Source organism: Lytechinus variegatus, chromosome 3, assembly GCF_018143015.1.
Source record: "Lytechinus variegatus isolate NC3 chromosome 3, Lvar_3.0, whole genome shotgun sequence".
In the NCBI taxonomy this organism is placed as follows: domain Eukaryota; kingdom Metazoa; phylum Echinodermata; class Echinoidea; order Temnopleuroida; family Toxopneustidae; genus Lytechinus; species Lytechinus variegatus.
The window spans coordinates 71,952,162-71,967,649 of record NC_054742.1 but is presented as its reverse complement, the minus strand read 5'-3'; the positions used below and the strand labels follow the sequence as shown (position 1 = coordinate 71,967,649).

At 36.7% G+C, this 15,488-nt stretch overlaps 1 protein-coding gene across 2 annotated transcripts in view; it reads right to left on the bottom strand.

Annotated features, from left to right (window-relative positions):
* Positions 1-350: 350 nt before the first annotated feature.
* Positions 351-15,488, bottom strand: part of LOC121411868 (serine/threonine-protein kinase B-raf-like) — a 60,118-nt gene continuing 44,980 nt past the window's right edge. For both annotated transcript variants that reach the window (XM_041604753.1, XM_041604752.1), the window contains 10 exons: positions 14,440-14,571; positions 10,615-10,793; positions 8,898-9,009; positions 7,185-7,269; positions 6,394-6,570; positions 5,602-5,648; positions 5,272-5,390; positions 4,085-4,216; positions 2,681-2,815; positions 351-1,948 (listed from right to left, as the gene is read on the bottom strand). In XM_041604753.1, the coding sequence (XP_041460687.1) occupies positions 1,772-1,948; positions 2,681-2,815; positions 4,085-4,216; positions 5,272-5,390; positions 5,602-5,648; positions 6,394-6,570; positions 7,185-7,269; positions 8,898-9,009; positions 10,615-10,793; positions 14,440-14,571 (1,295 nt within the window). In that variant the 3' untranslated portion in view covers positions 351-1,771. The remainder of the gene's footprint in view (positions 1,949-2,680; positions 2,816-4,084; positions 4,217-5,271; positions 5,391-5,601; positions 5,649-6,393; positions 6,571-7,184; positions 7,270-8,897; positions 9,010-10,614; positions 10,794-14,439; positions 14,572-15,488) is intronic.

The window sequence follows — 15,488 nt, the reverse complement described above, 5'->3', positions numbered from 1 at the left end:
GAATAAGAGTTGATTTTTCTCATTCACTCTGCGATGTGTTTTACATCATATATGTTAAATATCTATTGGAACAGATAAAAAAAAAAAAAAATCGATTTTAATTTTGTTCACAATTATGAAATTTTGAAAAATATTAGTAGCCCAAGATATTATATTCAGAGCGGATCGTGTTTAGACAGATTATGGAGAAACTCTCATAATTCGGTTGATTCACAATATGGTGCGCGATCTATCGGTTGCAGCGAACAGGCCAATTGTCTAACTTCGCGGTCGCGACATCGCTCACAGATGCAGACAGCGCACAGTGCAAGTGTACTGTAATGTGACTCTCGCTCCAAACACGAAAGCCGTATGGCAAGAATTCGCCCAAAACGGTCTAAATTTCACACAGAAATATGCAGGCAAATCTCTCTCCCACCTCCTGGACCCCAGTGAACAGCATTTCCGGTCGAACCTCGTCGGCCGGCGCTGGATAATCGCATGCACACATGCACTTTAATAACAGCGCGTGCAACAGATTTTTTTCCCATAAGGCATCGCGAATTTCAGTCTGTCCGCTGCAACCGATATATGGAGCACCGTATTGTGAGTCCACCCAATTGCCTAGCCTTCATCTTGCAACAGAATCATGCAAGTGTTTATCGGTTGTAATATGATTAATGCAATGGAATGAATGGGATCAAAAGTTCATCTGTGACAGAGGAGGATAAAATTTCAGACAGATTTGTTTAAAACAGTTTTCAATTAACATTTTAAAATTGTTCAATGTATACTCAAAAGTGCAATGACGTATGCAGTGATGATACCAAGGGTGATTGTTGAGTATAACTTAATTCCTTTACAACAAATAAATCATTCCCCCAGTAGTCACTAGCTTTTCAATTTAAATTTCTGCCTCAGCAGCACACAATAGATCTCAATCAACAGTCCGCACATATTATTAGTGAACCTTGACCTTTCTAATCTACATAAAAAACATACATATATGTCCAGAAATTTGTATATAATGATCTACATGAAATATGTTACTTCAATCATATGCGTAGTGTGTGTGTGTGTGAGTGAGTGTGCTTTACTTGACTATTGATAATTTTTATGAAAAATCTACAAATGAGCTCCATGATTCCGTCTCCATTTCGCCACATAGCACATCTCCAAACTTTCATCTTCGCCAAGTTTGATGATCGCTGCTGTTGCGTTAATAGAGAATAATTCCGCTTTCTCCTGAACAACCTGCCTCATTGTATGTTTCTCGACCCGGTCATGGAGCATTTTCCCATTCTATTCATCATTTTCCTTGTAAGATCCGTGCATCAATATCTATATATCGAACTTCGTACAGAACAGCTCCAAGGAAAGTGAAGCAGAAAGAAATTCATCTCTGGTGTGCATCGTCCTCATCTGATTTCGTTTGTTTCAATAGAATTATGTTACATAATATGAAGCACGTTCTCTCGTCATTGCACAACTTCTACCTCTAAAATTCACGTGCACAAGTCTATCTTGAATTTTTCCTAGCTAAGGCGCCAGATATACAGAGTAGCATACATCCGCTCCTGAAGAATGCTTGCTTTTTCTGCCATCAAACAAACAGACATCTTTATCCTTCTCCACTGCCTTTAGTGTTAACACTATCTGTCAATAAGTTCCAAGATAATTTTGTGTTCAAATGTCCCACAAGTCACGTCATCATATACTCCGTTTCCCCAAATTGGGTGTTTAGTCGGACGTCAGAAGCCAAGTCTATCGTTTGTCGCAGTATAGACGGTCATCATCCCCGCATGTCAAATGGGAAGACAGCGAATTGGCTTTGAATGGGGGTCTTGGGGGAAGGACAGTACATGAAATCGTCTGAATGTAACCTTGCCCGATTTAGCGACGAAGGCTCTGATGCACTGCGGTGGATCTTGGGTAGCTGCCTGGCCAAGCTCTCTAATGCTGCCAAAATCTACAAAGATGGAGCAAAATAGAAAAGGGAAACAGTCTTTATTCACCTGAAAAGTGCAAATTTAATGAAGATGATAACTGCATCTCTTAAAAATGTAGGTTTGTTGATCAATGATATAACACATGCAAGCTCTCACCTGGAGATGTGCTCATTGCAAAAGCAAGTTTTCACAAAAACATTGAGAATGCTAAAGATCAGTTTCCTGTGTTTTACATTCTCTGTTTGAGTGAAATATAAGGGTACTGAATGGTGCTGATTGATGGTGTCTTAATACATGCAATAATACAGTGTGTACCTGTAGTTCACAATTCCGATGAATATTCAGATTTTAAGTGTCATTGAAAAAAAGGATGCTGTACAACCAGTCACTAAAAATACAACCAAAGAAACAAAAATTATCTTCCTTTTAATTGCTTTCACTGACAATTTTCATTTTAAAGTTACAAAATCTTGCTTTTTTACATCTATCAAAATGTGTTAAAAATCCAAATTATATTTCAACAGCATCACACCTCACATTTAAGCCATCTAATTCTCCCATGTCATATGATATGCTTTAAATACTACAAATATTCTATTGCGGTAATCAGTAAATTCATTGGTCAATAAAACAAAGCAATTTAACAATCGTTTTTCATTATTTCCGGCTGAAATAATTTCTACTTTGGAACATTCTATTTTGAAAATTGGTAAATGACATGAAACAACACGATATTAAAATGGCATGCTTACCACAGGAAACAACGGTCTCTCATCTCTGTTGAGAGCATAGCAATCTGTAATGAGTCTCTTGAGTGCTTTAGGGGTGTCATTACGAACCTTGGTGAGATCGGGCTGTAAGTACCCACGCCCGACCATCCAGATGATCTGCATGGAGTGATTAATTATTGGATGAATATAATAATAATAAACACAACATTTATGATGCACCATCTAACTATTCCGAGGCGCAAAATCATAAATAATACCCACAGAAATGATATCAATGGGTATGGTGAAACTCAAAGTGTTGCCTAACTCTCCTCCCCACCCCAAATTCGAAATCAACAGCACCAAAACAGAGCAAAGCATCAACTGAGGCCATATACATGCAACTATTTTTCTTTGTATGACACAAATTGACCCGAAAATTACAAAGGTGGTTTTAAAACCATCGGTAAAACCCATGGTTTATGCAAATTTTCTGTATAAATTACACTTATTTACCGGGTACATTAAAACGTTCAATGCTAATGGGCGTTTGTGTCACAGTGCGCCAAACTGACGCCTGTTGTCGTGGTTTCAACGCTATTTTATTCATGAGTCCACTGTTATGAATTAATGAGTACACTCTTCAAACAGTGGACTCTTGAATAAAATAGCGTACTTAACCATGGTAAGAGGGGTCAATTTCGCGTACTGTGACAAAAGAGTGCATCAGCATTGGACATTTTTACTATACGCGATAAATAAGCTTAACTTATACAGGAAATCTGCATAAACCATGGGTTCAACCCATGGTTTTAAAAACCACCTTTGTGAATTCAGGCCATTATGACTTGGATAATGGAGAATCTGGCCAAGTTCAGCTCTTGACTTTACATCTGAAACTAGTGTGTAGCAGCAAATTACTAGAAACCAATCTAACTGACAGACACAAGAATTATTCAAATCTACCTGGTGGGTGTTTTGAGTGACTTTAAGAAAGACTGGTGATCCTTTTTTGGGTATCCACCAAAATGTTAACCGGCGATGGTTTAGTGCGTAAGAAAGGTTCACCAGTCGTTATTACAGTCGCTCTTAACTTAGGAACAGCTTTATGAGACACCACCTGACATAAATTTTGTTAAGTCAATGCTTCTCCTAAGGTAAGCCAATGGAAAAGGTAGGATTTTTGTCTACATTTTCTCACGTTATTACAACTTTTAAGCTGTGTCAAGTAAAAATAGTCTGAATAGGGTATTTTTTAGATAAAGTAGTCCATTTCACAATTAGTTAAATCTAACTAAAAATCATTCTCAAGTTTCGATGCCCAATAATATTTACCGCGTTCCCCTCTTTGACTGTTACGCAGTACAGTGCGTCCCACGAACGTAATCTGACAAATATACACGTAACAGTCATAGTTCAACTTTTGTGAAAACTGGTCTACTTTACCTGATCTTTGTGTTTGATGTTCTGATAGGGCAAGGATTGTGTGACTAACTCAAAGAGAACCACTCCAAATGCATAGACATCAGACTGGAATGAGTAGGGGTTGGGATCTCTCATCCTAATCACTTCTGGTGCCTAGAAAAAGACAATCAAATTAAAGTTACATATCAATACAAGGCAAAAGCGATTTTTTTTTTGTCTCACCCACTTATGAAAATAACCAGAAATATTGTGATTTGCAGGGGCATGCAACAGAATTGTATCGAAACTTAATTGTGAAATGACTGGGATGGAATAACACTTCTCATAAGAGCCTTGCACGTAAACTTTGATGTTGACCTGAAAATGACCTTTGACCTTACCATGTGACCTAACATGCAGGTCCCCCAAGTCCATCTACCATCCAAGTTTGGTTGAAAAGTGACTTGCAGTTGCAGTTAGGTGTCATAAGAGAGTCTTGCATGTAAACTTTAACGTTGACCTCAAAATGACCTTTGACCTTACCATGTGACCTCCGACTGCAGCCTAACATGCAGGTCCCCCAAGTCCATCACCATCCAAGTTTGGTTGAAAAGCGACTTACGGTTGTGGAGTTATGTGTCATAAGGTTTGTGACGGACGGACGACAGATGACATTTGGATCCCTAAGTCTCGCCTTCACTTCTGGTGGGCGAGACAAAAATACTATTGGTTTTTGAATACGTGACACCTTTTCCATAGAAAAAAGGCACTGTCTCCAAGTTAAAAAGGATATTGAAAAAATAGTCAATAGTCATAAAGGCAAGTTTTACTGTGTCCCCCACCCCCAAAGTTAAGTGAGGAAGCATTTGCAGAAATAAATGGAGTTAGTTCAAATGGCCATAATAGAACTATTACTATCATTGAATGTGATGACTATCCATGCCATTACCATGGCAAGTTTCCAACACATGGTAAAAAATATTTCTTGCCCATCTTTATCCCAAGACCTATGTGTGAGCAAAAAAAACCCCCGCAAGATTTGCAAAGGACTACCGGACTGACCATACGCTGACTCCTATACACCCCCTTCATACTTTGTTTGGTGGGGGTATAACAAGCTGGGTAAATGGCAAGTAGCCATAGCATTATACCTGCTCACCTATTTTGTATATAAAAATTTTACTTGGGCCAACATTGCAAGGACCCGACTAATTTTCCCCGCTACTTACCATCCAAAGTATCGACCCTGATGGCTGTTCAAATTGTTGTGAACCGCTCCATCTTGATTTGACTGTAGCTAGACCAAAGTCACCTATCTTCACTGTTAGGTCATCATGCAGGAAGATATCTTGATGGGAGGGTATCGGTTAAGGAATACATCATGAAACATACATTATAGTAATCAGTAATAGTAAAGTGGAGCGCTGTGGCCCAGTGGATGAGTCTTCTGACTATGTTTTAAACTCAAACTGAATTTTGTGTTAAATAGCAAGAGACAAGAAAACACAATTATAGGTTGAAGATTACATACATATATCAAGACTGTCGTTAAAGGATACTGTTTGATTTCAGATCTCGATGGATGATGTTCTTTGCATGGAGATAGCTGTAAAGAAAACAAGTAAAAAAAATATCACAACATGCAAAAATCTAAACAATGGTAAACAATGAAAATGACATGCTACTAAATGAAAGAACCAACTGAATATAATTTATTGATATGAAGATGTCTTAAGTATGATTTCCCATATACCCACACCAAGTGTAGAACTGCAGATAGCACTCACACTTAAGGCATTGGCTAACATTGATTTGACTTTTGAAAATCTGAGCTGCGAGGTCACACTTTTCACCCGTGTCTGTGATATGTTACAAAAATGAAGCCCAGAAAAACGAAACTTGATATCTAGTGCTTCAAAAAAGTGAAATATAAAGTGACCGCAGACACCATCTTAATTTCATCATAAACATTTATGTGTTCTATTATTATCGGCATGATAAAAATTACACAAAGTCTTCGATGATAACGTATCAAAAGCATTTCTTTAGATTTTTTTTGGGTTGGTTTTAGGGTTTTTAGGTTAATAGAAAGGCATCCATGTAAATATTTCATCTCTCCCTTTTTTTAAATTACATGTCTATAACATTAACATATGCCTTTAATGAAAAAAACAAAACAAAACAAAACATTAATTGCCAAATTTGAATGATGATGATTAGGTTCAATTAGCTCAATAACATATGATCGAATGGATATCTTCGAGCTTTTGCTGATCATCAAAACTAGGTCTTTCATTTTTCTCTAAGTGTAATACATCAATCACAAAAGAAATGCAATATGGGATACTTACTCCATACCCTGTGCCGTTTGTCTTGAGATGTCAATTAGCTGATGCATGACAAATTTGGAGTCTAGAACATGGAGATGTTTGTAGAGCGACGAGCCTTCACACCACTGGGTGACGATTGCTAGCTGGGGCTTGGAGGTGCATCCCATGAATAGCAGAATATTGGCATGCCTAGTTTTCCTGTTGAATGAATTTGAACCAAATTAAAATAAAAATACAATTCAGGCTTGAGAGAAAACTTTTAAAAATATTAGTAAAGTGAAATGAAAAAAAAAAGAAAAAAAAAGAGTCAGAGGAGGAATTTTTTCTTTACTGACCAGTCAGAAGTAAACAGAGCACAAGTACCTTGAATGAACATATGTTTCAAAAGATATTATAACCTATATGCATGCAGTAGAACTTTAAGTAGTTACATAATAGCTTATACAGTGGTTTTCCTGATGTTGAATAAGACTTTGGTTCGTAAAATGTTATACAACACATCTGTGAATCTAGTCCAGTAATTCCAGCAAGCTTACTTTAGAAAGCGCTGACAACATCAACACTCTTTGACTATGCGTGAATATACATCATAGTTTGAAATTATTTTCAACAAACACGTGATAGATGTTGACGTTGCTGGCCGTCCATAGTTGTGGTTGATCGGATAGATCGCAACTCCTTGTAAGACGGATCCCAGGTCTGCCCATGGTTCAACCGACCGATTAACCCACAGATGACTGAATTCTGTAAAGTCAGTGGCTGTTGTACAGGGACAAACTGGCTCCATCTGACAACAGGATGAAAGAACTTACCTAAGTACAGCAACCTCATTCTTGAATGCTTGTAGTTGTGATGGGGTTGGATCCTTGACATTCAATCTCTTCACTGCTACAGAACCTGTAACCAAATAAATGATATATAACTCAGTGTTTTCAATCTTATTCTGTATGTTCAAAGACCACTCCTCTACAAAGCCTTGCATCTCATTCAAAGACTCCAAACTATCCAAATTCCGCAGCACGACTCGTACTAAGACAAGGACAACATATCCCCTGTCTTGAACCATTTACATTGCTTACCAGCCCAGGTTCAAATCCAATTAAGATTTTGTTACGAGTATATCAATGTTTCTATGGACTTGCTCCTTCATACTTTAATAATTTAGTCACTGTCTATAAGCCAAAACATCATCTACACTCACAAAGTAAAAATATATTAATCATTCCTCCAATATCAACAAAACACATGGTGAACGTTCATTGGCTCATCGACCCGTTTTCTTGAACAAATTCCCTAATTCCCTGAAAACAATTGATTCAGTTAACAAATTCAAAACAGCCCTTAAAACCTACTTATTTAAATTGTACCTAACCTCAACAAAAAATGACCCCATCAACACTTCTCTTCCTCTCTATTATTTTCTGAAGCACATAGAGACATATTTGTATGTGTTATGCACTACAAAAAAAAATGACAATTATCATTTTATATTATCTAACAAGAGCAATGTGCAGGAAGGTGGTTAACCCATGATATGGTCAGATTATGAACAGTAGTCAGGAAGACAAAAAGCTAACTTTCCCCAATTTGAGGTCCGTTGTCTTATCCTCTCCAGTAACGGTATAATTTACAGTAGATATCTTGTAGCATCCACTATAATAAAGATCAAGTAAATATATCATAACGAAATTCTGCTACCGGTTACATAGTGGTCAATGAAGACTGTATCACATGTATCTCAGGTGAAGTACATACCAATATAAGACAATTTCCGTCTTAAGAAACTGAACAAAATGCCATCCACAACATCAATAACTAAGGGCTCTCACAAAAGGAATAGGTGATTCACTGACTGCTACCATGAGCGACATGTATAAGTGTATCTGAGATGAATCTCTATTGAGCATGTCAGAAGCCCCCCCCCCTAGTAAAAAATTACACAGGGAATGACTTCAATTAAGCCAAATCAAATGACTCTTAAATAAAATTCTGATCTTAATTATATCTTGCAAAATCCTTGTTAATTTTACTCTGTCAAGTGCATCCTTTCAGAGCCACTCAAATTTTTTTTTAATTGAAAGATTTGAAGGACCGTGGGAAACTCTAAGGCCCCAATTCATAAAGGAGGTTCTTAAAACCATCAGTTGAACCCATGGTTTATACAGATTTTCTGTATAAATGACACTTATTTACCGTATACTAGTATTTTGAAAAATGTCCAAACCTGATGCGCACTTTTGTCAGTGTGCAAAATTGACGCCTGTTGCCATGGTTAAATATGCTATTCTTTTCATGAGCCCTCTGTTTGAAGAGTGCACTCATGAATAAAATAGCGTACTTAACCATGGCAACAGGCGTCAATTCGGCGCAGTGTGACAAAAGCGGGAATAGGCATCGGACCGTTTTTAACATACGCAGTAAATAAGCGTAATTAATACAGGAAATCTGCATAAACCATGGGTTCAACCGATGGTTTTAAAAACCACCTTCGGGCCTAAGTTCTTCTGCATGAAAAGCTAACTTACCATGCCACTGTCCACTGAACACAGTTCCAAATGACCCTGCTCCTATTCTTGATCCTAACCTAATCTCATCGGCTGGTATCTCCCAGTCATCATTGGAATCTCTTCTTGTCCTCTGAAAGTACATACACACAAAAATAAATCAATAAAGTGAAATGTGATGATATTACTAGTCTAAACTCTTAACATAATTCCTATCTAATTTTCAATGTTACAATATTTCATTGGCTTAAACATCACTTAGGATTATTTACTATTCTCAAGCACTTCTCTCCAGGCGACATGTGCTTTTTTTGAGTCAAATCGTAATCTCTACGACTCTCGTCTTCCACTAAGAAGGAAATGGTTCAAATCCCGGAAATGGCATATTTTCCTTCAACAAGAAATTTTGCATTATAGTGCTGCACTCAACCCAGGTTAGGTGAATGATTACCCGGCAGGATTAATTCCTCGAATTGCACCGAGCGCTGGAAGGCAGCTTGAGCCAAAGACGGGGTAATAATAATAGTGCGCCTGGGAATAGATAGGTGGCGCTATACAGTGCGTCCAACAAAAAACGAAACCGAGATTTATCGATGATTATCATAACTTATTCACAAATACAATAGACAAATGACCTTCCAATGTGAAGCTTAGAATCTCTTCTTTCATCTGATATTACTTAGATTATTCCTCATCCATGCATGAGTGAGCAAAAATGCTTTGAAGAGGGGATACCAAAAAGTAATTTGGCGATCTGTATCTGGGTTTCAGAAAGAAAACCAGTTTTAAGAAGTTCAATATCTGCTCTTTAATTTGATACCTCAATAACAGAAAATGGTCAAGAAATAACAAAGTTCTGGTTATTTGAAATAAGGCTTGAATTTCAATAATTTCACAAAAGGAAGAGGTTTTACAGGCTAGCGTTCAAACTCACTCGACAATCTGTTTCGTTGACAATCAGCCCTGCATTAAGTCTTTTGTTAACCATGCTTCTCTGGGAAACCGGTGAAAACACTTTAATTTAATGAAATTTTGGAAATATAAGCATTGCTTCGAGGGAACATGTTTTTTTTTACTTCTTGACCATTTTTTTGTGATTAAGGTATCAAATAAAAGAGCAGATATTGGAATTTTAGGCATGTGATTTTCTTTTGGAAATTCAGATACCCCCCGCCAAATGAGTTTTGGTATCCTTTCTTCAAATTGTTTTTGCTCACTCATGCATGAATGAGGAATAATCAAAATAATATCAGATTCTAAGCTTTACATTGGTAGGTCATTTGTCTATTGTATTTGTGATGAAGTTATGATAAATCATCGCTTAATCTCGTTTTTTTTTTCTAGGACGCACTGTATAAATGCCTATTGCTATTACTATACCCAACCATTGTGGCCTGGCAATGTTGCAGTGTTAATATTTATTTTCTCCAAGAGAGGAAGATATGATTAAAATACCTTACCACAGACAGGGTTTTAATATCAATCACTAGTGAAATGAATATTTTTTGTTCTTAGAAATAAAATTACTTTATAGTTTTCATTATATAAATGAAATACAGAATGGTTATGAAGCCATATGCATAGATGAAAACTTGCAAAGGTTCATTGTCTTTAAGCACTTCAATACCTGAAGATATAAATAACACTTATGGTGAAGCATTACAATGTTACAGATTGTGAATCAAGCAACAAGATTACGGGAAAAGAAGAGTTCAAAACGTCGTCTGTGGGAACTCACCTTATGTGGTAACGTGGCAGGTTTGATCTTGTTATCCTTAGAAGAAGAGTCGGACCCGGAAAGGACGTGTTTCCACTTAGGCTGATGGGTGGGGGAGGGCTGGGAACTGTGCGATCCAGATTCTCTTTTGGGACTGTGCACTATCATGTTCGTAGTGTTTGGTAAACTAGATGCTAAACCTGTGTTTATCATGAGAAGAGAGGAATTAGCAGCGTTTGTTTAACCCGATTGCCAAGGAAAAATTTGTTTATAAAGCAGGCAGTATTTTATGATGTCTCCTTTTGGTGATCTTCACTGACGATTGTTCTCATCTGCTGAAATCTTTGGCCCGTATTCTGAAGTTGGGTTTAACTTAAACTGAGGTAAAGTTGTTGTTTTAGTATGGATAGTCAATTGTTCCATAAATCCATAACGGTAGAGATATTTCAGCTCATTCGGCTCTCAAATCATTCATTATTGTCTAGGAAGTATAAATAGATCATTTTCTTCACCATCGATGAATCAGGAAAGAGCACAGTAAACATAAAGAAACATAACAACTTAATACAAATTTTGACACTTTTGGCTTCCCATAATTCTAGCACAGAGTGAGATCATGGTCCAAGTTAAACCTGACTTCAGAATACGGGCCTTTTGTCTGGTAACAAAGGACGATGCCTCTCTAAATGAAGTAGAACATCAACCTTGTCTTATGTCAGGACAATGAGACACTTTATGATAATACTCTCCAATTCATACAGTCATTAGTAAAACAAAATACTGACAAATGGACAAGTAACACTCCCTTCAAAGCAATAGATCAACATCCAAAATATTTGGTTTGTATCAAAATGATGTCTTGACATGGCCTTCGCACATTTAGGAGGGGGAATAACAAATATAGCTTTTATAAAATTATGCAATACTATATTTCAAACTTGAATTTGGCAAGATCATTTCTAATCATGCTCTATTTCAAATTCTCTTTATGCAATCAATGTAACTCAGACAATTTTTTTAGTGCAAAATATACTATTTGCCACAATGTAATTATAATATTTCAATATCGTCATTGTCTATAAAAATGTGGGGGGGGGGGATGTACGTTAGGAATTATTAAATCAAACATGACTTTGTAAAGATTAATTTTAAGAGACAAGTACTATTTGTACTTAGATAAAAGTAGAAAGTGGTTGCTGTATATCCTATATGATACAATAAAAAATACTTGGCATCCAATGCAGACATGCCGCTTTGCTCTAAGTTCATCTGAATTTTAATTCATCATGCCATACCATGCTCCAGAAGCATATGGCTTCCAACTTTCATTGGTTTAACTCAATCAAATAAATGACATGCACCAAAGCTCTTGTAAACTGGACCTTAAAGGTCAAGTCCACCCCAGGAAAATGCTGACTTAAACAACTAGAGAAACATCAAACTAGAATAGTGCTGAAGATTTCATCAAAATCGGATGTAAAATATGAAAGTTAAGACATTTTAAAGTTTCGCTTATTTTTCACAAAACAGTGATATGCACAACTAGGTGAGTCAGTCGATGATGTCCATCACTCACTATTTCTTTTGTTTTTTATTGTTCGAATTATACAATATTTCATTTTTTATAGAATTTGACAATAAGGACCAACTTGACTGAACCATATAGTATTAAATAATGCTAATTCCACATGTTCTGAGAGGAATTAATCACTGTACATGTATCATTTGACAATGAGGAGAAAATTATAATATTTCATATTTCATGTAATAAAATACAAAAGAAATAGTGAGTGAGTGAATGACGTCAGTCTCCTCATTTGCATACCAGCCAGGATGTGCATATAACTGTTTTGTGAAATTAAGCGAAACTTAAAATTGTCATAACTTTCTTATTTGACATCCGATTTTGATGAAACTTTCAGTGTTATGCTTGCTGGATTTTTCTCTTTTCATTCAAATAATCTTTTTGTTGGGTGGACTTGTCCTTTAATATGCTGACAACAAAATGCTTCAATCTCGGAAACAAATAAGATGGGATGTGTCGAGTTCTACTGAATGATTTGAAATTAAAGTCAATCAAATCACACTCCAAACCCCCACCTTTGCATTTATTCTACAGCCATGGAAATGAAATTTGTCTGATTTGTTGAAGTACTGTCATATATCCAGCCATTTTGACTTACTGTTACTGCACTATATCATTCCGAAGTTTCTAATAAAAGTAAAGTAATAATGTTCCCTGATAAATGACTCTGCCATTATCTATACACTTCCTGTGTATGTATACACAAACCCTGGTTCATGAATGTTTACAAGAGCACAAAATTGATAAAATTGCTGAAGCTTGATTGAATAAATTATGTTTGTGATATATAATGATGCAATGATGGATACATCAAAGAACAAGGAATATTGAGCTATTATTAATGTTATATTCCAAATATTTATGTACGAAAAGTGCTTGCTCACTACAGGATACTGCTTTACCCTTTGTATAACATTACACTCTATGAAAGTAAAACATACGTCTGGCAATTCCAGTCATTGACTTATTTCTAAAGGTCCCATGAAATTCAGCAGAGATGCTGATTTATTAGTTAGCTTAGTGGTTACTAATTACAATTCAATCAAAGTTTTACCCGAAAAACATCCCACATCAGGTTCACAGGCAGTTTTATATTGAAAATTGAGCCAAATTCGCCCCGCCCACAAAAATTCAGCCCGATTTGGTTTCGTATATCACGTGACAATTATGACGTCAGGGAAGGAAGCTGCTGAGTGTTGTTGACATTTGGAGCGTGAAGTGCCTATTGTGGTTGCACGTGTGGATTCAAAGTAAATAAATTGAATTGCTGGAATAATATTCAGAACCTGAATCTTCAAAGTCTGAAGAATCAGACGCAGCTGATGACGATGCTGCAGCCATGATCAAAACCTCATAAAAATCTTTTAAAAATATGTTAAGGGTGAGCTCGGTCGAAACAGCAACTACACGAGGAACGTGTACAACTAGGAGTCCGGCTGCACAGCTGAGAAAACCTTCCTTTGATGACGTCACAATGATTGCCAAAATATCTGGAACTGACGAACTTTAGGACGGTCTGAAACCACCGATTGAAGAAATGGTTGAAATTGGACACTGGGTGATGTTTGGTTTAATTTGTTAAGCAAAGAATGAGAAGGATGGTTAATTTGTTATCATGTTAAGAAGCCAAGACCAATAAAGAAAACAAAAAGCATTTGAAATCCCATTACAGACTTCTCAATATACATGTAGTAGGTCAAGATGCCATCTGTAGAATACGTTATGATTTTAGAACACAGATGCCAAAGCATAGTGCTCTGGGGGTGTTTCTTTAAGATTTTAAGTATGAATTAAGTCGCACTTAAATGCCGACGCGTACATGATATGCAACACGCAGTCTTATTGATAGATACGCAGCAGTGTGCGTTCTCATGACACCATCTGACAAATGCGGTTGAGTCTTTCATTACGTATGCAACTTGATATTTAAGTGCGACTCTCAGTCATACCTAAATCTTTATGAAACACTCCCCCTGGAATGATGGCATACGCTCGAGCATTGGTCACGGACTTGACCAATCAGCAAGTCCATTTCTATTTATGAAGAGAGTGTTTCTTCTATATGAAATTTAATTTGATTGGAGGCTTTACAGAGTAAGTGAACTTGTTGGCAGCTCTGAATAAAACCAGAAGCATGTATGATCAGCACACATGCCATTTTAGTAGAGATGGTCCTGCTATCAATGTTATGAGCTGAAGTAGCATTAGTAAGAGAGAGATAGAATGAGAGTGATGTGTTAGGTTTCCCTGAGGCAACTCACCGTTGGCGATGTTAGTGGGGTCATAATCAAAGACGCCATCCTGAACGGCACTGTTCGGGGTGAGCACTTTGCCATGTCCACCGTAAGCCCCGCCGTGGATGTTAACAGCAGCACTAGGAGCAGGGTGTCCATCTGAGCAGACAGACAGATGGACATACAGACAGACAGCATGACAATGGGAATGTAAAGAGGGAGAGATGATGGAGGGAAAGGACAAAGTTGATTTAGAGAATGAGGATAGGGGTGACAGTAACAGTGTTTATCAGGATAAATGACGGAGCAAGTGAGGAGGAAAATAGAAAAGGAAGGTCGGACAGAAGGGAAATCGAGAAACAATAGAAGACAGAGTACGGCAGACAGAAAGAGACAGAGAAACAGAGAGGGAGAGACAGACAAACAGAGAGAGAGAAAGAGAGAGAGAGTGAGACAGATATGTTAAATTTGATGAGATTATTGCAGAGGAAAAAGATGGAAATGGATTACGTAATCAAATATGAAGCAAGTATTGGAAAAGTTAAAAAACAAAAACAAAATAAAATGAAATAAAAACATGTTTTAAGAATGATATACATGTATTTGAAATAAAAGTACACTTGATTTGAAGCAAAAAAAAGTTACATTCACAAACATTAAAAAAAAAAAGCAGGCATAGTTTAAGAAACAGAACTAGATGGATTTTTGACTGCGCAGTTGAAATCAATGCCTTTGCCAGGCCAGTTTGAAATAATTCAAATACCAAACTTTGAATTCTTTAAAAAATCTCAATCTCATGAGATCATTATTGACTACGTTTTGAATGATCTATCAAAATACTACTTTAGTCAAAGTGTGAACGCGTCATTTTCACGTTATGTAATGATTTTTGTGACCTTTGATTTTATCCATTAAAAAAAAATCAGATCAGATGAGTGACAATCCAATATCCATAGAAGAACCATGTTTGAAGTTTACCTGTCAAATAGTTTGTTTTTCATTTATCACAAGAACAAACCATTTACATACAATGACCCATGTGACCTTGATCTTTGACCTTGTAACCTGTCAATCTT